General features: G+C 50.1%; 1 protein-coding gene and 1 long non-coding RNA gene across 2 annotated transcripts; one reads left to right on the plus strand and one right to left on the minus strand.

The window, feature by feature from the left end:
• The first annotated feature begins 2,311 nt into the window (after positions 1-2,311).
• On the plus strand, positions 2,312-18,565 carry Rapgefl1 (Rap guanine nucleotide exchange factor like 1). Its single transcript, XM_005075956.4, has 15 exons — positions 2,312-3,191; positions 5,764-5,842; positions 7,345-7,480; positions 7,712-7,809; positions 10,793-10,905; positions 11,210-11,377; positions 12,354-12,451; positions 12,563-12,685; positions 14,752-14,930; positions 15,004-15,094; positions 15,568-15,618; positions 15,716-15,803; positions 16,003-16,067; positions 16,371-16,425; positions 16,655-18,565. Exons 1-15 carry the CDS (start codon positions 2,672-2,674, stop codon positions 16,777-16,779), a joined length of 1,989 nt encoding a protein of 662 aa, XP_005076013.1. The 5' UTR covers positions 2,312-2,671; the 3' UTR covers positions 16,780-18,565.
• On the minus strand, positions 3,987-5,124 carry LOC121141488. Its single transcript, XR_005878426.1, has 3 exons — positions 4,705-5,124; positions 4,328-4,448; positions 3,987-4,103 (listed from the first exon to the last, which is right to left on the minus strand). It is a non-coding gene; the product is annotated as an uncharacterized LOC121141488 (long non-coding RNA).
• Positions 18,566-26,482: the final 7,917 nt, after the last annotated feature.

Here is a 26,482-nt window from a genome sequence, read left to right on the forward strand (position 1 = left end):
CTGGAACACACAGAGTAATTACCACTTTTGAATTAACTTTCTCTGGGTGGAAATTTACAACTTATACAAAGGCCACCCTGGTATGGAAGAGTATTTGGGTATTATGTGGCTGGAAATATTTGTTCTTAGTTCCACAAAGCTTTACACTGGTGGTGTGGGTGTCATTGGGACATCTTCCCTCTGTCCCACAGGTGATGGGTAACTATATCCCTGATCTCCTGGGTCATACAAAGAATGCCAGCCAACCTTGGGGAAAAAGAATGTTAGGATGCTTCCTCCTCACCTCTGCCTCTTCCCCAGTCCTCTGGTTAGATCCCATTGCTCTCTCTGTTGCCCTGGTAACCAGCTCAGCAAGAAGAAACTCAAGCTCAGCAGAGCCCTCAGGTTTTCTCTGCCCTCCAAGCCTGCCTCTCTGTGGGCAGAAATAATGGGAGCTTAAGGGGCAGATACATTACTGCCCTGTCCAATACCTTTTTTAGAAGCTCATGGGTTGGGCAGGCCCAGCTAAGCTTGTTGGCCCCCATTTCCTCAGTTAAGAAATTGTATACCATCCTGCTTTTCTCTTTGTTTCTCTCATGGTAATGCAGAAGCCCTATAAATCACCACCCTGGGGGCAGGGGTCAGTTCATGGACCTACCCTGTAGGTAACTCAAAATAGCAAGGATTTGCAATTGCCAGACCATCAGGTGCCTCCTAAGGTTGACCTAGAGCAGTGGTTTTTCAATACTGGCTATTTTAATCACCTGGGGAGCTTTCTAACTAAGCTAACACATTGGGCCTGCCTCAGGATCTACCTCATCATTGATCTATGTTGTGATCCAGGCATCAGCAGTTCTGAGAAGCCCCTCTGGTTCCAGGGTATAGCCAGGGTGGACACCAGCTGGAAGGACCACAATGTAATGCCTCCTTCTGATTCAAGGTCTTGAACAGAAGGGTCTGGAAAGCAAGTAGTTTCTAGAAGTCTCTCTCAGTCCCTTTTATTTCCAGCCCCTGCAGTCTTTACGCTTCCCAATTTTTCACCCTTCCTAACCGACAATCCCAAAATCCTGCCCAAAGAGGAGGTTACCAAGGCAACTGCTTAATCTGGTAACTGTGGCATGTGCAGAAGAGAAGCCCTCCCCTCCTCTTATTTGGTTCCTAAAAGGTTACCTGGGGAGCTTTAAGAAGCCTTCCTAGCCAGTTTCAACCATAAGAGATACTGAGTGTCCGATGACGGGAGCCCAGAAAGTCAATGAGACCTAGCTTCTTAGCCAAAATCAGAGCTTTTTTCTATTTTTTTTTTGTTCCCTCTCCAGATCCACAGATGGGTGTGCAGAGCTTTATATCTGTGAACACATGCTCTAGCACACATGGAACTGGGTATGCCCAGACAGCAACCCAAGTGTAGTACACACCCTGCCAGTGCCACCACTCCCAGCTATTAGCATTCCTGTTCATCCATGGCTGGCTAGTGCTCAGTAAACAGGGTTGGGGCATTGTCCAAGGATCCCCAACCCACTAGGGACCTGGTGCCACTCCCTCTCTATGTATACCTAGCCTGGATGTATTCACACTGTCTCTATAGCCTCATCCTCCAAGTGCAGGGTGCCCTTGGTGACAGAATGCACTTGCATGGCCGTCAGGAGTGAAGGCAACATCTCTCCCAGGGAGAAATGTGCTTGATGACAGCCGTTTGGGAACCTACCACCCATCTCTTCAGTCTTGCTTCTTTTTGCTACCACCTGGGCTAAGATGCCCCTGTGTTCTTGGTCTCTTGCTGCCTACTATCTCTTTTCACCCCAATTAGACCTGCCACGACCTGCTGGTCTTTGCCTGGCTCTTTCCTACCTGCCGGTACCTGCCTTACAGGGCGGCCCTGCACCACCTACTATACCCTATCAGAGAAGGATATGGGTACCGCCCCTAGTGCCAATGCCAGTTCACCCCAGACGCTGTCCCAGCCCCTTTCACGGGTGGGGGATAAAGATCACATAATTGTGGTACAGATGCAATGAATTCAGCAGCCTTTTAAGCCTCACCTGTGTACAGGTAGGCGCGTCAAGATGTAAGTCAAAAATCTGCCCTGGTTATTTGAAACGATCGTAAGAGACCCGGTAATCGAGAACCAGGAGTACTCTCCATTGGTAAACCCCTCCCTCGCCTTTGCCCTTAGTTTCTGCAATTGTCAGAAACCAAGTCCGAATTTTCCTCGCGGTCAGCACCAGCGCCCAAGTTCAAGCCTCGCGCGGCCGGGTTGGGGCGGGACTAGGCAGAGTAGGGGCGGGGACTGGATGAGGGGGCGCGGTCTCAATTCTGCCACCTTCCCCGGGGCCAGGAGCGCAGCCGCCGCCGCGTCCTCAGCCTTGCGCTCCGCCCGCTGCCTCTGCCGCCTCAGCCCGGCCCCGGAGCGCTGAGCCGGGGACACCGGCCTCTCAGCCTGCCCGCCCTTCGGCCACAGCCAGCATGCGGGGCCGCTGAGAGTGAGCTTCTCTCTCCTCTGGTACCTCCCCCGGCCACTGGTCACTGGACTCTGGCCAGCGAGCCTCGGCCACCTCTGGCTCGCAGTCCGGCGCCTGGCACGGCCCTCGGCTCTGCCCCTCCGGCTCTGAGCATCGTGTCCCCGCCCCCCCCCGCCCGCGCCTGGGACACCTGGGTCCCCCGGCGGCCCCTAGGAGAGGGGCGGGGGGGGGGCATGAAGCCACTGGAGAAATTCTTGAAGAAGCAGACGTCGCAGCTGGCGGGTCGAGCGGTGGCAGGAGGTCCCGGCGGGGGTCCGGGTTGCTGCGGAGGGCCTGGAGGGAGTGGGGGCCCTGGCGGAGGCGGCGGTTCGGCCGGGGGACCGCGACCGCTGCAGCGGCGTCAGAGCGTGTCTCGCCTGCTGTTCCCAGCTTTCCTCCGAGAGCCCTCAGTCGAGCCCGGGCTGGAGCCGCCCGGTGAGGAAGAAGGGGGAGAGCCATTAGGGGTCTCAGAGGAGCCGGGCAACGGGGGGCCCTGTTGGCTGCAGCTAGAAGAGGTGCCAGGGCCAGGGCCGCTGGGGTGCGGAGTACCCCTGCGCTCTCCTTCTTCGTACTCCTCAGATGAGCTATCCCCCGGCGAGCCCCTGGCTTCACCTCCCTGGGCCCCCCTGGGCGCCCCCGAGCGGCCAGAGCATCTTCTGAAGCGGGTTCTGGAGCGCCTGGCTGGAGGGACTACCAGGGACAGCGGCGCCTCAGGTAAGCCTGCTCATCCCTCCCGGAGCAAGAGGGTGCCCTGGTTTCTTTTCTTGTCCTTAGCACCGGTGTAAGAGCTGAGAGGGAACCCCCGCAGTAGTACAGGAGAAGGGACATGGCAGTGCCCACCCACCTTTCTCCTGACAGCCTCATCCTCCGGGAAGAAGCCAACCATCCTCTCCCTCAGCCACCTTCCCTCTGCCTTGGACGTTTAAGCCAGTCTCCTGTGGCCCTTGATACTGCCTACCCCTTCTCCTCCCATGCCCCCAAAATAGGGGCTGACACTCTAAGATGGAAGCTTTCCAGCCGAGGTTATACCACCCTCCAGACCGTAGCTGAGGCCTGAAAACGCTGACAAGAGTCCCTGGCTGTGAAGAAGCCCCCAGAGCACAGGCTGGCTCGCTTGGTGGGGCAGTGTGGATAGGCAGGGCCCGACTGCCCTTAGGGAAAGTGGCCTCCTTGGGGGGTGAATTTGAAGGTGTCTAAGGAAAGGCACCAGTATCCAAAAGGAGCTGGGCCTCAGCGGCTCCCACCCTGCCTATGTCATGCCTCAGCATAAGGCTTCTTTAAAAAATAATAACCACACCCTGGGAGGCTTATTCTCTAAATGATGATGCCATTTCAGCCTTCCCACCTACTAAAGGGCTTATGAGGGACTGAAGTCCCCACGTTACCACCTAGAACTGAAATAGAAGACAGCAGGGTCTTTAGGTCTAAGTAGGCACTCCACTGAACCTGGAGGGCCTTAGGTTGGGGAGCCCAAAGTTGTTGAGAGCCTAAAGATGAGGCTGTTACATGTCACTCTTCAGCTCTGGCTTTATAAGTAGGTGTCACTCCCCTCTGCTCCATTTTCTTTTCCTGAAGGTCGGGGCCATCTCTTGGCTCGGGCTGCAGTTGCCCCTGGGGAACTGACACCTTTTGGATTTAATTAGAAAAATATCAGACACACACAGCTCCCTTAACCATAACTTCCCGCCTACACCACATACCCTGTGTCTCTATGACACATTCCCCAGGGAGGCTGTGCATTGGACCTGAGCCTGCTTTGGAAGAAACCGATGCCAAACTGTAGCCCCCGTATCAGCATCTCCCCCACTCTGCCCATATTCCTTTTCCTTTACTCTGGTTTCAGCACTCACATTCAAGGGAGGTAAAGATGCTCGGAAGGATGTCAGGCCTCCTTGTGCCTGGTCCCCATCCCCGGAGCTGGGCGGCGTGAGGGCCTGGGGCACTTGTCACTCTCAGAGCACAGCAGGGTGGCTGGGAAGAGAGGGAAAAAGAGGCTGACTTCCCTCTTCTGTGGGGGCATGGCGCCACAGATTGTTCAGTGTCCCCTGGGTTAAGACTCCCAAATGGTCACCCATATCATCTGGCTTGGCAGGCTGAATCCCAGAGAAACTGGTTTGAGAAACCTACTAGCTTAACCTGCCACTCCAATATTTCCAATAGAAGCCACGTTCTCAAGCCATTTGGTCTCCTCCCAGGCTGCGTGCTTACTCCCAGGCTGCGTACTTACCGAGGGCACTCCACACCTAGCCAGGGCCCCTCAGACGGCTGGGCAGCCCCTCGTGGCCACTAGATTCTACCCTGACACTGCTCACCTCTAATACTGAGGAAAGAACAAAGACTCGTGATCTAAGTTCTTCATCTGGCTTGAGGCAAGAGCCTCCCAGCTCTGGCTCTCAGTTTTCTCATCTGAGAAACGTTTAGGTCGAAGTCCACAACCTTGTGTTGTGTCTTCCACCTCTACCTTCATGGCTGGCACTGGCAGCAGGGCATGATCACCAACTGTTGTCAGAGGCCTTGGTTTTGTCCCGGAGCTGTGCCTGGGGGCCTGGCCCTAACCTGTCCTGGTGAGGACACCTGGCTCCCACCCTGTGCCCTGCCTGTCTGTGTGTGCCAAGCAGCCCTGCCCCACCCCAAGGTTGGCTGCAAGTCAGGGCGACCTTGTACCTGGCTGACTGGCTGAGCCAGGCCCAGACAGGGGTGTACAGGGAAAGGGTGGTGAGAGGAGCCCCTCCCTTCTTCATCATTAACCCTTCCACCTCTGGGCACCACCCAGAGGACACAGGGGTTCTATTTAAAGCCTGAGAACAAGAGGTGGCAGTCTGCCTCCTCTCCTAATTTTACTGGGGCTGGTCCCCACCTGCCCTGTCGAAGCTATGGTGTCAGGACTGATGAGGGGAGGGTGAACACACATCCCCAGACACCTACATTATTCTGACTGTTACCTCTGTCACTTCTCTGTTTAGGGTCCCTTCCGTGGACTCCTTTTTTCCCTAGCAGATCTCAGGCATGGTGTATTATCTGACCAACTTCCCACACACTGAAGAGAAGTGTGCATGGCTTCCAAAGGCACCCCTCCTTCCCTCCAGCTGCCTTGGCAGCTGCCAGCCCCACCCCCGCAGCTGCTGCCCAGAACCTTCACACATGTGTGTGCGCGTGTGCAGAGCATGACAGGGCAGGTGGCCGGGCCTCCAGCCTTAGTAAAGAGGCAAGAAAGGAGGGTGCAGACTTTCTAGACGGGTCCTAGAAGCTCCCTCCTGACATCTGTGACACCCGTTGATCTCCACAGATATTCTGCTTGATGACATTGTCCTCACCCATTCCCTCTTCCTGCCAACAGAAAAGTTTCTACAAGAGTTGCACCAGTAATATCCTTTTACGGGGCTTATAAAAAGGCAGACCAAGAGGGAGTCATTCCTACCCACAAGCTACTTCCCAACCCGAACTCTCCCTTAAAAGACACGGCCAGCTTTTTGTCTCACCAGCTGCATGACCTTGGGTAAATCACTTCACATCACGTTCAGTTTGCTTCGGTCAGTAAAATGGAGTCAGGCAGTTGCTCTGCTCTGGGCTGCTGTGAGGATCAGCCTTGCTGCAGGTGCGAGAGTGCGCTGGAGAGACCTATGCAAGCGGGGCGATGGTGACACACCTTTAATATCCGTATCCCAGAGGCAGAGGCAGGCGGATCTCTGTGAGGTCGAGGCCAGCCTGGTCTACAGAGCGAGTTTCAGGACAGGCAGAGCTACACAGAGAAACCCTGTCTCGAAAAACAAAACAAAGCTGGGCGTTGGTGGCACACGCCTTTATTCCCAGCACTCAGGAGGCAGAGGCAGGCGGATCTCTGTGAGTTCGAGACCAGCCTGGACTACCAAGCGAGTTCCAGGACAGCCTCCAAAGCCACAGAGAAACCCTGTCTCGAAAAACCAAAAAAAAGAAACGAAAAAAAGAAAAACAAAACAAAACAAAACAAAAAAGATCTTGCTCTAAACATAGGGGCTCTTGGCAGCATACAGCATTCACTTTACTTAGTTTTGTTTGTTTTGTTTTAGAGACAGGTTTCACTGTGTAGTCCTGGGTAGTTTAGATTAAAAACAAAGATTTTATTTATTTATTTATTATGAATACAACATTCTGCCTCCGTGTATGCCTGCACAGCAGAAGAAGGCACCAGATCTCATTACAGATGTTTGTGAGCCAGGATGTAGTTGCTGGGAATTGAACTCAGGACCTCTGGAAGAGCAGCCAGTGCTCTTAACCTCTGAGCCATCTCTCCAACCCCTGTCTTGTTTTTTTGAGACAGGGTTTCTCTATGTATCCCTGGGTGCCCCAGAACTCACTCTGTAGACCAGCCTGGCCTCAAACTCACAGAGATCCGCCTGCCTCTGCCTCCCAAGTGCTGGGATTAAAGGCGTGTGCCACCACCACTTGGCTCAGTTTGGAACTACTAATGTAGATCAGGCTGCCATTTTCCCATGGTCGTCCTCCTGCCTCTGCCTCCTTTATGCTGGGATTATATGAATGTACTACCATGCCTGGCTTTTTTGAATTATATTAAAAGCTTAATTGTACTTGTCAAGCCCTTGAGTAGAATGTCACTAGGCTCTCACCATAAGGTAAAGTCAGGTTTGTGGTCTGGTCAGAGATTATATGGGTCCTGGCAATATTCTTACCAGGCGAGAGCTGAATGTGGTCAACTGAAGCTCTCACTCTTTGTACTCTAAGCAAAACCATGGCTGGTATGAGAAAAGTCTTGGTTCCATGTCCCTGAAAACCTTCTTTTCTCTGCTACCCAAGCCCAGAATATTTGGGGGCAATTTGCCTTTCCCAGCTTCCTTGGCTATCCAGAACTTTTACTTAACTTAGGGGTCAGCTTTGTTCAGTCAAGGAATGTGGAGGGTCCAGAGGGGCTGGGCCGGAAGCAAGCCTGTCTAGCTCTGCTCCTCCATTTCTTGGACACCTACCAAGGACTACTGCAAGAGGAAGAAGGGGCCGGCCACATTATCAAGGTGGGCCTGGGAAGGAAAAGATGCATGAGCTGGCTGTCTGCTCTGGAAGGGGGCGCTTTGAAGGATTGACACTCCTCAAGTTGGGTATCTGGAAGCAAAAGATGCCAGTGGGCTTTGATCTGTGTGATTCCTGAGTGCTTGAGGCCCGAAAGGCCCTGCCTCTTGCCCTTGCAGTGAGTGGTCCCTGGGATGGGGCATCTGCCTTTATCTCATCTGTTACCCTCTCCCTAGGAACTGTATCTACTAATTATGAAGGATGAGTCCCTTTACCAAGACCTCCGAGAGGACACTCTGAGGCTGCACCAGCTGGTGGAGACGGTGGAGCTAAAGTGAGGGGGGAGGGGTCCCCTGAGTTCCTCTGTTCAGGGGCTGCCTCTGGTCTTGTGGTGCCAACATATTAGTTGCTTACTTGTTTGCTTGCTTTTTGAGATATTTATTTATTTGTTTTTCTGTTTTTGCCTGCATGTACATCTGCATATCACCTGCATGATTGGGTGTGCTGAGGTCAGAAGAGGGCATTGGGTCCCCAGGAATCTGAGTCACAGACAGCTGAGGCACCATGTGGGTGCTGGGAACAGAGACGGGGTCCTCTGGCAGAGCTGCCAGTGCTCTAAACCACGCAGTCATCTCTCCAGCCCCTTCAACATGGCTTCTTTCAGCTCCTTCCCTTACTGGAGAGTAACACAGAACCATGCAACACTCTCTCTAACCCAGTCTCTTTCTCTCTCTCTCTGTCTCTCTGTCTCTCTGTCTCTCTCTCTCTCTGTCTCTCTGTCTCTCTCTGTCTCTCTCTCTGTCTCTCTCTCTCTCTCTCTCTTTGGCAGGGAGGTGCTAAGCAGCATGTCTTACTATATCGCTCAAGCTAACCTCTACTTTACTGTGTGGCGCAAGATGGCCTCTACTGATAGTCCTCCTCTCAGATTCCCAAGCAGGCCTGTGCCGCCAGGCCCAGCTCCTGTCTCTTTTTAGTTTTTGGCCCATTTTCCCATCCATTTGTCTATTAATCTGGTAGTGCCCTGGCAGATGTTTCACAACCCGTGCTCTATGAGAAACAGCCCTGGTTGATGTCTCTGATTCTCACAGTGTAAGTTCTCTTACCCGTGGTTGATTGCAAGCTATCGACAAGGCGTCACTGACGGTGGAGCTGGGAAGAGATCTGCTGCGGCAACTACATAGTATTTCCACCACCACTTTGTCACATACCCCTAAACACAGCTGGGGCACAGGCAACACAAAACAGCAAGAAGAGCCTAGAGAACTACCTTTTCTTTCCTTTTTCTTCTTATTTATTTATCTTTGAGATAGAGTGTTTGAAACATGCAGCCACCTTCTGAGTGTGCCTCAGAGGTGGCGGGATCATGGGTTTGTGCCACACTGCTTAGCTTGAAACTGTCTTCTTGATAATAATTTATTTGACCTCAAGTATAGTGGCATCTTTGTGAATGAATGAACACACACACATACATGTTGAGAGAATCAATGCAATGTGGAAACAAATATTTTTATTAGCAGGAGAAAGCACTTACACACAAGCTTGGAAGATCAGAAGCGTGGCAGGCTTCCAAGAGAGAGAGCTTTTACTTTTACTTTCCTTAAATATCTCACCTGTTCTATGTACCCTTGTACACACACCTCTGGAGGCAGAGGCAGGCGGATCTCTGTGAGTTCAAGGCCAGCCTGGTCTACAAAGCTAGTTCCAGAAAGCCAAAGCTATGCAAAGAAACCCTATCTTGAAAAAAAATCTGCAGGTGTAGCCTAATGGTTAAGAGCATTTGATCTTCCAAAGACCCCAGGTTGGATTTCTAGTGCCCACATGGCTGCTAACAGCCCTCTGTAACTCCAGTTCCAGAAGGTTTAGTGCCTTTCCTGCACTCCAGATGTAGTGCTTGCATTTGGTACACAAGGTACATACAGGCAAAACACCCATACACACTAAAAATACAGATAAATCTTGTCAGGCACTGGTGCCGCACGCCTTTAATCCCAGCACTTAGGAAGCAGAGGCAGGAGGATCTCTGTGAGTTCGAGGCCAGCCTGGTCTACAGAGTGAGTTCCAGGACAGCCTCCAAAGCCACAGAGAAACCCTGTCTCGAAAAACCAAAAAAACAAAAACAAAAACAAAAAAAAACAATAAAAAAAAACAAAAGCAAAAACAAAAAAATGCAGATAAATCTTTAGAAACATGCATCAGTTATGGAAGTTGGCACATCCCTGTAATCCTAGGTATTCAGGAGGCTGAAATAGAAGAATATCAACTCAAGGCCAGCTTGGACAACTTAGTGAGATCCTGTCTCAAAATAAAAAAAAATAATAAGGACTTGGGGTATAGCTCAGTCATGGGGTGCTTGTCTAATATGTAAGGTCCTGGGGCTAATCTCCACTATTACCTAAACAAACAAACAGTTGGCAAAATTTCCCCAAATTGACCTCACTAGCTTCAGGACAGGAGTACATCTTGGTTTTCTCCTCTCCATTTTTGCTGCTACAAGGTTCATTATCTCACCTAGACTGTTGCCACAACCTGTTCAGGACCTCAGCTTCTGACCTTGCATCTTTCTCCCTTCTCTCTCTGACACCAAAGATACTTTTGAGACTTTTATAAGCAATACCCCCACCCTCCTGTTGCCTAAGCATCCACGTTCCCTAGTTAAATACCCTAGCACAGCATCAGCACCCCTCTCTTCCTGCCATCTGCTGATATTTCCCGTCTCCTCTTGAGCATCCCTCTTCACCCATTACTCTGCAACCCTTGTGCATTCCTACTTTTTCTTCCCGAGATCCTTCAAGGCCCTGGGTCAAATGCCGTCTCTTCTGTGGAAACATCTCAGATTTCCCCCTTCAGAAAGGGTTTCCTTCCTCCCCCACGCCACATCACTCTCCTGTACCTTTGTCATCTCACCAACACTTCCTGGCTGGTGTTATAAGTAGCTGTGTGCATGTCTGTCCTTGTCAGTAAAGGTCAGACATCTGATGTCCTACTACCCACCATGTGCCAAGACATGTGCTACAACCTAAAGGGTGAAAAACACTCAGTGAAAACTAATCCTATTCCTCAAAAGCTGTCAATCTGGTAGAAAAGATGATGTGAACATAAGCAATATTGTTCCATTGTTTTGTGGCATTTGAGACAAGAGAATGACCTTTCTTTGAGGGTGGGTAGACCAGAGAAGAGCCCTTGAGAGAGATGGCATTTGATTTGCGTCACTTGGACAATTGCCCTATGCTGGTCATTGCCCTGTCCCTGCTTAATGGTCCTGCCTGGTGCTCCATATGCCTGGCAGGCTTGCTGATGCCCGGCTGTATTCATGCCAGGATTCCAGAGGAGAGCCAGCCACCCAGCAAGCAGGTTAAGCCACTCTTCCGCCACTTCCGCCGGATAGATTCCTGTCTGCAGACCCGAGTGGCATTCCGGGGCTCAGATGAGAGTGAGTATGGTCATCAGGGAGAGCACAGTTTCTGGGCTCAGGGAGGTGGGTGGGAGTCCTTGGGCCTTCTGCATCTTCAATGGAGTCTCTTGGTCCCTTTCACAGTACCTTCCCTGTCTTGTCTTGTTTGGGTTTGGTTTGGTTTTTCGAGACAGGGTTTCTCTGTGGCTTTGGAGGCTGTCCTGAAACTAGCTCTTGTAGACCAGGCTGGTCTGGAATTCACAGAGACCCGCCTGCCTCTGCCTCCCGAGTGCTGGGATTAAAGGCGTGCACCACCACCTGGTCCTTTCCTGTCTTTTTGCAGTCTTCTGCCGAGTCTACATGCCTGACCACTCTTACGTGACCATTCGCAGCCGCCTCTCAGCATCGGTGCAGGACATTCTGGGCTCTGTGACAGAGAAGCTGCAGTACTCAGAAGAGCCTGCAGAGCGTGAGGATGCTCTCATCCTGGTAGCTGTTGCCTCCTCTGGAGGTGAGGGTCAGCTCGCACATGAGGCAGGGATAAACACTAAATTCTAGATCCTTGATACTCATCATCCTGGGTCCAACCTTGAGGAGTGCATCACCTAGGAGACCGTACCCCAAACCTACAGGATTAAAATCTGAATTTAGACCAGGCCATCCCCCATACCCAGGGGATCCCCATGCACATTTAAATTTGGGACACACTGGTTCAGAATCATTGAATTCCGTCCTGGGTGCAATCTAATACCCACCTGGAGACTGTATTCTGATCCTTCACATACACCTCTCGATGGCTTTGTATATGCTGAGTTTTGTTTTGTTTTGTTTTTTTTCAGGCTGAGGACATAGGGTAGGCTGTAATCCTGTGGGGAGGCAGAGAGCCTGTGATGTAGCATAGCTCGTGTGGTGTGGTGTGTGTGTGTGTGTGTGTGTGTGTGTGTGTGTGTGTGTGTGTGTGTGTGTGTGTAAAGCCCCAGGCTGGTTTGGAATTTACAGTCTTTCCTGCTTCTGCCTCTCAAGTGCCAGGACTTCAGGCATGCTCCAGCGTGCTCATCTGAGCCTTATTTTCCATAAAGAAAAGTATTCCAAGCTGGAGAGGTGGCTCAGTGGTTAAGAGCACTAGCTGAGTTCAGTTCCCAGCAACCACATGGTGACTCACAACCATGTATAATAGGATCTGATGCCCTCTTCTGGCAGAGCACTCATACTAAAATATAAATAAATACAATTTTTAAAATATTAAAAAGAAAAAGTATTCCAGCCTGTCCAATGTCATAAAGATGAAGGAATGAGAGATGAGCTACATATGGGGTAGAGTGTATAAATGCAAAAGAAAGCATTTTACAAATTTCAGATAAATGTGGTATAAGCACTAGTGTAGGATGTGTCAGCATAGTGTTACGGTTTCTGGATGGGAAGGGTGATGGTGGCTCAGGTATGTGAAGGGTGTGGGTGTCCAAGCTGAACAGCCTGTTCCTCTGCAGAGAAGGTCCTCCTCCAGCCAACAGAGGACTGTGTTTTCACCACGCTGGGCATCAACAGCCACCTATTTGCCTGTACCCGGGACAGCTATGAGACCTTAGTAAGAATTCCTTCACCTGTCTTGGCTGGTAACAAGAGCTAAGGGGGGCTGAGAGCAAGTCTCTCACCCTACCACAGGGAGCCAAGTTTTTCTGACCCCTCCTGCCACCAGGTACCCCTTCCTGAGGAGATCCAGGTCTCCCCTGGAGACACAGAAATCCACCGGGTAGAGCCTGAAGATGTTGCCAACCATCTTACTGCCTTCCACTGGGAGCTGTTCCGATGTGTGCATGAGGTGGGACTGAGGCTTGCGCCGGGAAGGGGTGTGGCGGGGGGTGTGCTGGGAGTCTGCTGTTGCAGCAGACGGTCCTAGTTAGAAGGCTCACTTGCAGCACACACATGGGCAATGTGCAGGCATGACCGTGGTAGGCCTTTGTCCCCTCATCTGGGGAAATGGTAGAGAGCCTCCATAGTAGAGTGTTTCAGGTGCTGTCTACATAGATGCTGAACTGGGATTCATATCAGGATTCATAAAAATGTTTACTGCCGAGCTGAGGTTGTAACTCAGTTGGTAGGGTACCTGCCTAGCATGCACAACGCTGGGCTTGACCCCCACAACTGAATAAATCAGGTGTGATGGAGGATGCCTGTAGTCTCACCACTTGGGACGTGGAGCCAGAAGGATCCAGATTACCCTGGTCTCCATGATGAGTTGGAGGCCAGCCTGAGATACAGAAAACCCTGTATCAAAACAAAAAACAAGGGGGGCTGGAGGGATGGCTCAGTGGTTAAGGGCACTGACTGCTCTTATAGAGGACCCAGCTCCAAACTCCAGCACCCACATGGCAGCTAACAACTGTTTGTAACTCCAAGATTTGACACTCTCACACAGACTTACCTGCAAGCAAAACAGCAATGCATATGAAATGAAAGTAAATAGATTAAAACAAACAAACAAAAAATATGAGGGCTTGAGAGGTTACGAGTGCTTGCTGTTCTTGCAGAGGGCCAGAGTTGATTCCCAGCTCCATAGCCAGTGGCTTACAACCACCTCTAACTCCCGCTTCAGGGGCTCTGATGCCCTCTTCTGGCCTTTGCACGAATGTGCACACACACACACACACACACACACAAATAAATATTAAAGTCTTAATTTTTTGTTGTTGTTTTTTGGCTTTTGGTTTTTTTTTTTGGTTTTTCGAGACAGGGTTTCTCTGTGGCTTTGGAGGCTGTCCTGGAACTTGCTCTGTAGACCAGGCTGGCCTCCAACTCACAGAGATCCACCTGCCTCTGCCTCCCGAGTGCTGGGATTAAAGGCGTGAGCCACCAACGCCCGGCAATTTTTTGTTGTTTTTGAAACAGTCTCAATATGTAGCCCTGACTGGTCTGGAACTCACTATGTAGATCAGGCTGGCCTCAAATTCACAGTGGTCTGCCTACCTCTGCCTCTGGAGTGCTAGAATTAAAGGTGTGCACTATCATGCCTGGCAAATTTGTTTTAAGATTTATTTTATTTTTATTGTGTGTGCACGTGTGTACATGCACATATGTGAGTACAGGAGCCCACAGAGGCCAGAGACATCAGATTCCCCTGGAGCTAGAGTTACAGACAGTTGCGAGCCACGTTTTTTGGGTGCTGGGAACCAAAGTTAGATATACTGGAAGGTCAGTATACATTTTTAACCACTGAGCAATATTTACAGCCCCCCAAATAAAATATTTTCAAAAAGATCTTTATTATTATTATTTATGCATGAGCACTTGTGTATTTCTGTGTATAAGGTCATAGAGGTATCAGATTCCCTGGAGTAACAGGCAGTTGTGAGTTGCCTAATGTGGGTGGTGGGAATTGAACTCGGGTCCTCTGCAAGATCAATATGTGACCTTAACCACTGAGCCATCTCTCATCTTAAAAAGAAAGAAATAGCCGGGCGTTGGTAGCTCACGCCTTTAATCCCAGCACTCGGGAGGCAGAGGCAGGCGGATCTCTGTGAGTTTGAGACCAGCCTGGTCTACAGAGCGAGTTCCAGGACAGCCTCCAAAGCCACAGAGAAACCCTGTCTCGAAAAACCAAAAAAAAAAAAAAAAAAAAAAAAGAGAGAGAAATAAAGATAAAAGGCAGTAAGTGATAAGTGTCTGGGGTGGGGTGGGGAATAACAGGTTTTAGCAAGCACATGGTACTTCCATGCTCACTAGATGGAGAGCAGTGTTAACGTTAGTTGTCTCTGGTGTATGCTGTCCTGTCCCGATTTTTCTATTTTCATACCCACTCACTCTGTCCTTCCTTCTCCACGTGCTCTGTGCCATCTTCCCACCCACATTTCGGCTGCCCTGGCCTTTCCTTTGCCACGGTGGTTGCAGCTGGAGTTTGTGGACTACGTGTTCCATGGGGAGCGTGGTCGCCGCGAGACGGCCAACTTGGAGTTGCTGCTGCAGCGCTGCAGCGAGGTCACCCACTGGGTGGCCACTGAGGTGCTGCTCTGTGAGGCTCCTGGCAAGCGGGTACAGCTGCTCAAGAAGTTCATCAAGATCGCCGCCATGTGAGTGCCGCTGGTGGAGGCTGGGAAGGTGGCAGTTACCCGATGCCCTCTGACCCCCCTCCCTCCCACACAGCTGCAAGCAGAATCAGGACCTACTGTCCTTCTACGCTGTGGTCATGGGGCTGGACAATGCTGCCGTCAGCCGCCTGCGGCTCACTTGGGAGGTGAGAGGACCTCTCCCTTCTCTACCCACAGTGCCAGAGCAGTCACCCCGCCTCAGGGTCTGTGCGCATCCTCCTGGTCCCGCAGCTGCTGCTCCGTGGGCAGTCTTTGTGCCAATGGGAAGCAGGTGCCCTCTTCTGGCCTCTGCTGCTCAGGACATACAGCTTTGCTCATGTCTTTGCAAATGAGTTAAAAACCTAGAATCCCGGCTGAAGTGCCCTTGCTCTGATTATCAGCTGAGTCTCAGCCAGCGCTCCCTGTGCCTGGCACCTGTGTAGGCAGAGGTCTCGCTTGGTCCAGAATAGTCCATTCCTCGGGCAGTTCCACACTCCCTGACTTACCCTTAGGACTGATTCTCTGTCCTTGCCTGCTAGCTTCCCCTCCCCCTGCAAGACGTGTAAGCCTGGAGCCCTGTAAGGAAGAGTAGTCACACTCTCACTGACATTTCTTCTGTCTTCCTTCGAACTCTCTGCAGAAGCTGCCAGGGAAATTCAAGAACCTGTTCCGCAAATTTGAGAACTTGACGGTGAGTGGGGTTGGCTTTCCTCAGCCAGTAGAGAATAGGAGACGTCTTTGGGGGTGCACTGGGCCCATCTGTTTCTGCTCCTTCTGTGGAATGCTAGGACCCCTGCCGGAACCATAAGAGCTACAGAGAGATCATCTCCAAAATGAAGCCTCCTGTGATTCCCTTCGTACCCCTGATCCTCAAAGGTCAGTCCTGCCGTGCTGTGCGTCTCCTGTTTACACTCCTTCCTCCCCACCCCAGGCCTGCACTTGAGTCCCCTCTCAATTCAGCTGTGTCTACTTGCAGAGAAGTGCCCCGCCCCCCACACTGCATGCGTCTTGGAAGGTGGGATGGGTTCCCTCTGCCTATTCTGTTCTCACACTTGGCTGTCTCTCTGTTCCCTAGACCTGACCTTCCTGCATGAGGGGAGTAAGACCCTTGTGGATGGTTTGGTGAACATTGAGAAGTTGGTGAGTGGTACTGCCAGCCCCTGTCACTTCCCCAAAATAGCAGCCTTTCTCTCTGGTGCCCAGCTTGCCTAACAGACTCCAGACTGTCTCCCTGGTGGCGTCACTGTGGCAACCCACCTACAGGAGGCAGAGCTGCCAGGCAGTTTGGGGGCAATTGTGCCTCCCTCTCTTGCCATCTTGCTTTTACCCATCCTTTGGCCCTTCAGAGGCCCAGCACTGGAGATGGTAGAGCTAACTCCGTTGAGATTGAAGTGGGAAGCTGCTGTCTGCCCTTGTCAGGGCTAATTCCTTGTCATTTCCCAGCATTCCGTGGCTGAGAAAGTGAGGACAATCCGAAAATACCGCAGCCGGCCCCTCTGTAAGTACCCAAGACTCAGTGAGCTTCCCACTGTAGCAGAGGAAGGGTTGGGAGAACGCTATGCTCAAGTTATGTTTCGTCACACTGGTCACTTCTCTGTTCCTTCCTTGGGCTTCCTGCCAGTACCTGTCCCCATTCACACCCTTTGCCCTGCCCTGCGCTGTCCAGCATGCGTGTAGGGGGAGAAGGGAAGCTAAGAGCTGACTACCTCTCCCTCTCCACACCCCAGGCCTGGACATGGAGGCCTCTCCGCATCACCTGCAGACCAAGGCCTACGTGCGCCAGTTCCAGGTCATTGACAACCAGAATCTCCTGTTCGAGCTCTCCTACAAGTTGGAGGCTAATAGTCAGTGAGAGTGAAGGGGCCCAGTGCCCACCTCGGTCCTTGGCGCCTGGCACTCGAGCACTTTTCACAACCCCATCTGGACATCTTTTCCCTGGAGCAGCTTCCTATCCTGCAAGGAGGAGTTGGGTTGACTAACCAGAATGCATAAGCCTGTCCATCCTGCTGAGGTCCTCTTACCTTACTCCTTCATACTCCTGGTTTCTGACCTCTCTGAGCAAGAGTAGGCGCAGCCCCATGTTCTCCCAGTGAGGTCTGTTCCAGAGATGGAGTTTTTAGACTCTGCTTCCCAAGAAGGAAGGAAGCGCCCCCTCCCTGATTGCAGCTGTGGTGTGGAGGCACTGGAAGCCGCCTGCCCTGCCACCTGTTTGACTTCCTCCTGATCAGGGCTGAGATCCCTGGATATACACACACCCCCTAGACAGTGTGTGTGTGTGTGTGTGTGTGTGTGTGTGTGTGTGTGTGTGTGCCTGCCTGCCTGCCTGTCTCTGTCTGTCTGTGTGATTTACATGTCCCCTTTTAGAGAACAAAAGTGCATCTGATAATGTAGGGAAAGTATCACAGTGGTTTTTTTGTTTGTTTTTGAGGATTCCCTTCTGTTTGGTGCTACACTTGTTGACTATGTCTCCACTACTTCCTGCCCAACTCCACCTGTTGTCCTACATGTGAAAACTGTGGGCCAACCTGTTCCTGAAGGCAGGGCATATCAGAAGGCAGGAGAGTTACCCATCAGCCCCTGCAAATCCCCTACTCAAGCTTCCCTAAGATCTCTGGGTATGTGCCAGTGAGAGGCTAAAAGATGCTCAGGGAAACACAGGCTTAAGCTGCCTACAGGACCCTGCCTCTGCCTTACAGTGGGTGGAATGCAGTGGTGTTAGGGGCACCTGTCCCCCTACCTCTGCTTTTGGGGGTGTCTCATCCTTCCTCTGTCTCTGTGTCTGCCATCAACTGCACAATCTGTCCACGTGTCTTCATACCCCCTCTGTCTTTCTAGAGAGTCAAAGGTGGATCTCAGTACCTGGGGCAGCTAGCGCCTCCCTAAGTGGGGAGAAAAGGCAGCAGCTATAAAAGCTGGGCTCCCGCAAGGCCTTTATTACCTCTCTGTCACCCTTCTTCCCCCTTCTCGGGCTCCAGCGCTGAGGGGTTGCAGGGGTTCTTGGCAGCTACTGGATGAGGTTTCCTGGCACAGCCTCACCCTCCTTCCTGGCCCTTCTGAAGAGGTAGCGGTGGCTGTGGCAGAAGTGAAATCAGCTGCAGCTCTTGCTCCAGGGGGTGTATATATTTTTACCCAAAGCTCTGGAATTGTACATTTATTTTTTAAAACCCAAAGAGGGAAAGATCCTTGTATCATATGTAAATATTGTAGGTTATGTTGTACAGCCCCTTTTATACAGCAGTTCCTGACAAAATATCCACAGACATACCATACCACTCCCCCGAGCTGCTAGTGGTGATGGTGACCATGCCACCCCCCCATAATGGTGATGGTGGCCACACCTCCCCACACTCTGCTTCTTCCACACATCTGCTGGCTGCTCTTCCTGCAGCTCAGGCTTCCTGCCCCTCTTCAGTAACCCCTCATCAGCCTTGTCTTGTTCCTTAGCCTCTAAGAACGCTGCCTCCCCCTCCCCTTGGCTGTTGCTTGCCTCTGGCTGTGATGCTTGCCCCACTGCTTCTCAGGGGCCCCCACTCCCCAACCCTGTAGCTTTAATGGAGTGAACTGTGTGTATTGTACAGGCCCGCTTGTCATTGAAGAAACTGCTGGATAGAGGAAATACACTAAAGTCTATGAACCAACATCCATTGTTCTCCTCTGTTTCTCTGAAACTGGGGCAAGGACTGAGCTTGGGAGAGGGAACAGGGGACAAGGCCCCTCAGCTTAGCTGTCTAGAGTGACCTGGAAAATGTGAGTGGGAGGAGAAGGTGCCAGCCTCACAAGATCTGTGTCTGGAACTCAGGAGATGTTTGTGTTCTCATCTGTTCCGGGGCACGCTGATATGTGATCACACTTCCAACCCTGCAAGGTCTGAGGTGGAGGCCGAGCAGGTCCAGCACGAAGTCCAAGTTTCAGGGCTAGATTGGGCAGGCCTGCTACCCTAACCCTGGCCTGTCTGCTGCAGGCAGCCCAAGCTGTTCATGCAGCTGGCAGTCACCAGTCTTGCCAGGATAGAGGCACACTGACTGGTCTGTGTTAACTCTCGTGGTAGCCTGAACTCCAGGAGACACTGTACACTTAAATAGCCTCGTGGGAGGTCTTAGCTTGTGTAATTCTCCCTGAATCTTGATATCAGAAAGCATTCCTCTCCTTTGCCCAGCTTTTCTTCTCTTTTGATTGTGTTTCCACCCAGTTTTTCAAGGCAAAAACCTAGAATTTAGGGGCCTGGGAGATGGCTGATGGAGCAGAGTGCTTGCCCTGTAAGCCTGACGATGACCTGCGTTTGACACCTGGGACCCATGTAAAAGCAGAAGGAAAGAAAGAGCATCACAAATTGTCCCCTGGCCTCTATGTACCTACTGTGGCTTGTGCAAATATGCACACCCGCACGCACACACACATAAGCAAACATACTGATAAAGTCTCGTATTTAGCTGGGTGTGGTAGTGCATGCCTGTAATCCCCACGCTTGGGAGATGGTGGCAGGATAGAGTCCAGCTATTCTGCCTGAAATAAACATCTGGAACTCACCCCACCTGTCTCTCTTCACTTACCCTCACTCGTCTTTTCACTTGCTTGTTTTTGAGACAGGGTCCACCTGCCTCTGCCTCCCAATGCTAAGATTAAATGGGTGCACTGCCATTCCTAGTCTCGCTCATTTTTTTAGCCAGTTCCATCAGGGACAGTTCCAGCATGTCTGGATTGTTCGTTTCCTTGATCACCCCATGAGTACCCTAGTGCATGCCACCTTCAGGGCTTTCTTGGATGACAAGACTAACCTTATCCTGTTAGTCTATTAGCATCTTTTCTAGCCCATCCCTACTTGCTGCCAGTCAAGACTCTACACTGAGCCACACATTCTTTCTAAAACCTTAGTATTTTGGTTTTTGGAGCTAGGGTTTCTTTGTAGCTTTGGAGGCTGTCCTGGCACTCTCTTTGTAGATCAGGCTGGCCTTGAACTCACAGAGATCCGACTGCCTCTGCCTCCTGAGTGCCGGGATTAAAGGTGTGTGCCACCACTGCCTGGCCACACATTCTTTCTAAAACCTTAGTTTCATTGCATATATCTAAGATGAAAAAGACCAGCAGCACCAGTCCCAGTGAGGATGGGGAACTTTTGTTTTCCTGACTAGGTCTCCTTATGTAGCTCAGGCTAGTCTAGTTCTCATCAGTCCTCTTCCTTCAGCCTCCCAAGTGCTGGGATGACAAGCGTGTACCACTACGCCTGGGTAAAACTGGAACTTTCATACGCTGATGGTGGGAATGTAAACTGGTACTACCACTTTGGAAAATTGACAATATCTGCTAAAAATAGGTTACATAACTAATACATAGTGCATGGCCTAGCATTTCCACTCATGAGCGTACACCCACGAGAAATTAGTACAAGACATATATGATAGTAATAGTGGAAGGAATTTTTCTGTTTTGTTTTATGGTTGTTTTTCTTTTTTTTTTCCACCTTGAGACACTCAATGTCGCTTTGTCTAGCCTTACCTTCAATCATATAACCTCCGCCTCCCAAGTTCTGACATTACAGCCATGGACCACACTTAGGTGATCACAATAATTTCATGGCGATGAATTAAACAGCACTTGGGAGGCTAAGTCAGGAAGACTGATGCAAATTGGGGCTAGCTTCAGATACACATTATGTTCCAGAGGGGTTGGGGGTATAGCTTGATGGCAGAACACTTGTTCAGTTCCTCAGTGGTGGGAGTGGGGTAGAAGAAGAAAAGAACGGGAAAAAGAGGGCGGGGCTAGAGAGATGGCTCAGCAGTTAAGAACACTGGAGAGGACCCTGGTTCGATTCTCAGAAGCCATGTGGCAGCTCACAGCTGTCTGTAACTCAGTTCTAGGGGATTCGATGCCTCTGCATGTGCCAAGTGTGTACATAGACAGGCATGATGCACAGGTGTGCATGCAGACAGAACATCCATGTCCATAAAGATAATAACCTGTTTTAAAAAAGAATGCGGGGCTGGCCAGGTGGCTCAGTGGCTAAGAGCACTGGCTCCTCTTCCAGAGGTCCTGAGTTCAATTCCCAGCACTCACATGGCAGCTCACAACTGTCTATAACTCCAGGGGATCTCACATCAGTGCACATAAAATAAAGTTAAAAGAAATTATTTAAAAAAATAAAAAAGGGGGCTGGAGAGATGGCTCAGAGGTTAAGAGCACTGACTGCTCTTCCGGAGGTCATGAGTTCAATTCCCAGCAACCACATGGTGGCTCACAACCATCTGTAATGAGAACTGGTGTCCTCTTCTGATGTGTACATGGAGGCAGGGTGTTGTATTCGTAATAAATAAGTAAATCTTAAAAAAAGAACAAAGTCAGCCACACCTTGTGGATGACTTTGTTCTAAAAAATAAGAAAATAAAAAATAAAAAAGAACGCACAGCTAGGCAATGGTGGTACATGGCTTAATCCCAGCACATAGGAGGCAGAGGCAGGCAGACCTCTGAGTTCAAGGCCAGCCTGGTCTACAAAGCTACACAGAGAAACCTTGTCTCAAAAATATCAAAAACACACCGGGCGGTGGTGGTGTATGCCTTTAATCCCAGCACTCGGGAGGCAGAGTCAGGCGGATCTCTGTGAGTTCGAGGCCAGGCTGGACCGACAGCCTCCAAAACAATACAGAGAAACCCTGTCTTGTAAATACCGGAAAAAAAAAGAAAATCAAAAACAAAACAACAAACAAAAAGACAACCCACACATACTGCTCCTGCAGAGGACTCCAGTTCAGTTCCCAGCATCCACATTGAGTGGCTCATTCCAATGGATCTGAGGGCGAGCACGCACAGCTAGAAATCTTAAGGAAAAGGACAGCCAGGTTTGGTGATTCATGCCTGTTATCAGGGCACTTGAACGGAGACAGGAGAATTTGTACAGGGGTGAGGCCAGCCTGAGCCCCATAATGAGAACTATTCTAGTGTAGGTCAAAGAGTGAATCTTATCTCAAAACAACAAATATAAAAAGTTAGAAAAGCAAGCAAGCTGTGTGTGGGGCTGAGGAGACGACTCAGTAGGTACTACCACTTGCCATGCAAGCATGTGAGTTTGAATCCCCAACATCCAAATGAAAGCTGCACATGGACCCACATGCCTATAGTGCCAGGGTTGGGGAGCAGACACAGGCAGTTCTCAGGAGCTTGTTGCCCAGCCAGCCTATCTGAACCAGTGAACTTCAGGTTCAGTGAGATACTGTCTCAAGGGAAGAAGGTGGAAAGCAACTGAAGACACCTGAGTCTTTCCAGTGTCTGCCCTCATGGGCATGTGCAAAGAGCTGGCCATGATGCCATACCTGCAGAATTCCAGCACTCTCGGCAGTTGAGGCAGGGAGACCCTAAATTAAGGCGAGCCTGAACTATGGAACAATCACTCATCCCAAAACAAAAATACACATGTGCACACACACACACATATACTCCACAACACAGGAGAATACAAATCCACAAACAAGAAATGTTTTGCATTCCTTTAATCCCAGCACTCGGGAGGCAGAGGCAGGTGGATCTCTGTGAGTTCGAGGCCAGCCTGGAGGGAAGTAAAAAGTGTGGTGCTTGGCGGGGGGCATTGAGGATTTGTGTGCCATGCTGGGGCCTTCTGGAGTATCGGGATGTCCGTATTGTGAACCCCCACCAAGTGTGTGCACACCATCGGGTTGTTCATGTAAAATGTGTATGCTTTATGCACCTTTATCCCAGCACTCAGGACATAGAGACAGATTGATTTCTGCCACGTTCAAAGCCAGCCTGCTCTACACAGAAAGTTCCAGGCTAGCCAGGGCTGCAGAGTGAGACCCTCTCTCTGAATATATAACCCCCTCTCTCCCTCCCTGACCACATCTCTTGCTCCGCTATCTGTTCTTCACTCTACTCTGGCCATCCTGACCATTTTCTTGTCCTTGTAGCAATCATTGTTGGCAAAGAGATTTTGCCTCTTCCATTCCCTAAGCCAAACTTATTCACCTGGACAAAACCCACCCTATACTCCGCTCTCCCAGTCTACGTTTTGCTCAAGGCACTCCTCACTTGCGACGTCACACATGCTCTTTGTGCGTTTGCTTAGTGGTTACCTCCCACACCAGAGTGGATAATCCCTGGGAGTGGATCTTGCTCACTGGCCGTAACTGCAACAGTAGCTGGCACACAGCAGACACTCAATACATATTTGTTGGATGAATAAATTAAGTTGGTTGTAATAGGAACCAGAAGAGCAAGGCACAGTGCAAGGTGATAAGTGCTCTAGGAATTAAACCGAGGAGAATCACTGTTGATGTGGGAATAGGAAAATAAGAGAAAAATTCCTTTGAAGAGATGAGCCCAAAGCAGGACCACGGTTGGTTGCTTTCTTCTTGTTGGTTGCTTGTTGTGGTTCTGTTTTGCTTTTTTTTTTTTTTTTTTTTTGAGATAGGGTCTTTTCGTGTAGCAAGGCTGGTCTCAAACTCTCCATCCTCCTGCCTCAGCCTAAGAGTGTTGGATTGCATGTATGTACCACCATAGACAGCCAGAAAGCGGAATGGAACAGCTAGAGAAGAGCCCCCGGGAGTCACTCAGGAATTGGGCTTCATTCAGTATGGAGGGCTGCCCCGTCCATAGGGCCAGTTCAGGACATCGAGCAGGGACAGAAGTGTGGGTGCTGAGCAGTTTCTGCCTGCTACAGAGGACATTGCCTTGGTTGTGCTCCCAGCCAGGGCAGGCAGAGAGGTGACCTAGTTAGTCTCCTGGTCTCATCCTGGGTTCAGCCACCCTCAGAACCATCAGTCATTCCTTACAAGGTGACATTCCAGGGCATGCCATTTGCCACTTCCTGTGCTCAGGTTTGTTTGTTTGTTTGTTTGTTTTTCTAGCCTGAACTCTGTGAATCTCCCTGCCTCAGCCTCCTGAGTACTCACATTGTAGGGTTTGTTCATATTCTCTCCTTTAGTCTTTCCAGAAAACTCACAGAGCTGGCTGTGTCAGCTCTACTTTCTAGATGAAAATTTGAGAGCTTGGGAGACTTTTATTTGTACCTGGAACTCTCCATGACGCTGAGGATGACCTTGAACTCCAGATCCAACTGCTTCCACTCCCTAAGTGTTGGAATTATAGGCATAAACCTCTGGCTAGAGACAATTTTTCTTTTTTAAAACAGAGGCAAGGAGAGGCCAAGTTGACATCCTGGGTCTCAAATCCACCTTTTTGAACAGAAGCATCGGGTCTCCTGGGATGGGAAGATGATGAAAAGAATCTGGAGTGGCAGGGAGGGTGAGGGAGCTGGGATTGACATGCGAAGCAAGCTTGTTTCTAATTTAAATTTAAAAAAGATTAAAAAAGAGAAAGGGAGCAACTGTAAAAAAAGGAAAAGAAAAGAAATAATCTGGAGTGGTCAAAAGACCAGCCTAACCAGAATCTGTTGGGAGTGCAAGCAGGGGACAGCAAGGAATTTGGGCAGTGGCATCTGCAACCACCAGGTGTCACCACAGGGAACACTTTCTCAAGGTGCCTAGGAGTGGGAGCGGCTTAGAGCTTTTCCCCCCAACTTGAGACAGGGTCTCACAGTGTAGCTCTGGCTGGCCTGGAACTCACAGAGATCTGCCTGCTTCTGCCTCTGTAGTGCCGGCAACAAAGTATAGGTCAGCACGCCCATCTTCAATCTTATTTTTGAGATGGGGTCTCTTACAGAGCCTGAAGCTCACTGATTTAGGTAGACTAGCTGGCTACCCTGGGACCCACTTGTGTTTGTCACCCCAGCTTTGGGGTTAGCAGTGCACATCACACAGCTTTTACATCGGTGCTGCAGATCCAAACTTGGGTCCTCCTGCTTAGGCAACAAGCACTTTACACATTCAGTCTTCTCCCCAACTCTATTGTCATTATTATTACTTAAAAAATAGGGTCTCTTAAGCTGGGTGGTGATGGCACACACCTTTAATCGTGGCACTTGGGAGGCAGAGGCAGGCAGATCTCTATGACTTTGAGTCCAGCCTGGTCTATATAGTGAGTTCCAGGACAGCCAGCGCTACATGGTGAGACCTTGCCTCCAAATAAATAAACAAATTAATAAATGCATAAATAAATAATAAAACTACAATTATGGGTCTGGAGAGATGGCTCAGCAGTTTTGAATACTTATTGCCCTTATGGAGGACACAGGTTTGATTCCTAGCACCCACATAGTGGCTCACAGACATCTGCAACTTCAGTTCTATGGGATCCAATGCCTTCTTCTGATTCCAAGGGTACTAGGACTTGTATTGCACACATGTGCAGGCAAAACACTCATACACATAAAAACCACTCATTCACAAAAAGGAGTACAGAGTCACTGGTGTGAGCACTGACAGCACAAAATCTGAAGACATGTCTGCTACTTTGTTAGGTAGGTGACTTGAGTAGATGGTTAAGCTTTGTGTCTCTTATTTCCTTACCTGTGAAATGGGAACACTATTACCTACTTGAGAAAACTGTGAGGATTAAATATCAAAACTTTATATATAGCATTGGTGGCTCATGCCTTAATCCCAGAACTGGGGAGGCAGAGGCAGGTGGATCTCTGTGAGTTCAAGGCCAGCCTTGTCTACAGAGCGAGTTCCAGGACAGCCTCCAAAGCTACACAGAGAAACACTGTCTCGAAAAACTGAAAAAAAAAAACCCAAAAACTTTATATCAGTGTTCTGTCTGTATGTCTGCCTTTAGGCCAGAAGAGTACACCAGTTCTCATTATAGATGGTTGTGAGCCACCATGTGGTTACTGGGAATTGAACTCAGGACCTTTGGAAGAGCAGCCAGTGCTCTTAACTCCTGAGCTATCTCCCCAGCCCCACAGTTTCTCTTTTAAAGTATTTGTTTTTTGACAGTTTCATACATCTGTATAATACACTGACCAGAGTCACCCCTGTTCCCCTCTTTTATCCCCTTCTACCTCCTCTGGAACTCTTCTGCTCCACATATTGCCTCCTCCTTTCATGTCTTCTTGTCTGAGATGGGGTCTCCTTGTATATCCTTGGCTGGCCTAGAACTCACAAGTACCCAGTGCTGACTTGCAAGTGACAAGAGACAGGCCTGCCTCTGCATCCCAAATGGGAGGTCACTCCTCCTGGCCCTCAATTACCATTTAAAACCTACTTTCTTTCTCTCTAAGTTCTAGCTCTAGCTACATCTAAGTATTTCTTGTGGAAGGGAGAATCTGGAGAGATGGCTTGGTGTCCAGGCACTTGCCATCCAACTTGAGTTTGGTTCCAAGCATCCACATGATGGGGGAGAGAATCAGTCCTTGCAAATTGTCCTTTGACCTCCACGTGTGTCCTGTGGTGTGGCCCCTATATACAGTAAATAAAAAATTAGCAAATTGGCTCGGTGTGGTGGCCACACCGAGTGAGCTCCAGGACAGCCAGGGCTGCTACACAGAGAAACTCTGTCTCAAGAAAGGAAAAAAAAAAAACAATTCTTTTTGCTTTGAACAAAATTTTTTTTCCTGGAGTGTTCTCTTTTCCTTCCAACCCTGGCCCATTCCTACGGACTTCATGTAGAAAATGAGACATAGCCTCTGGGTTTCTTTCTTCCTAAAGATTA

Source organism: Mesocricetus auratus, unplaced genomic scaffold, assembly GCF_017639785.1.
Source record: "Mesocricetus auratus isolate SY011 unplaced genomic scaffold, BCM_Maur_2.0 Super-Scaffold_100007, whole genome shotgun sequence".
Lineage (NCBI taxonomy): Eukaryota > Metazoa > Chordata > Mammalia > Rodentia > Cricetidae > Mesocricetus > Mesocricetus auratus.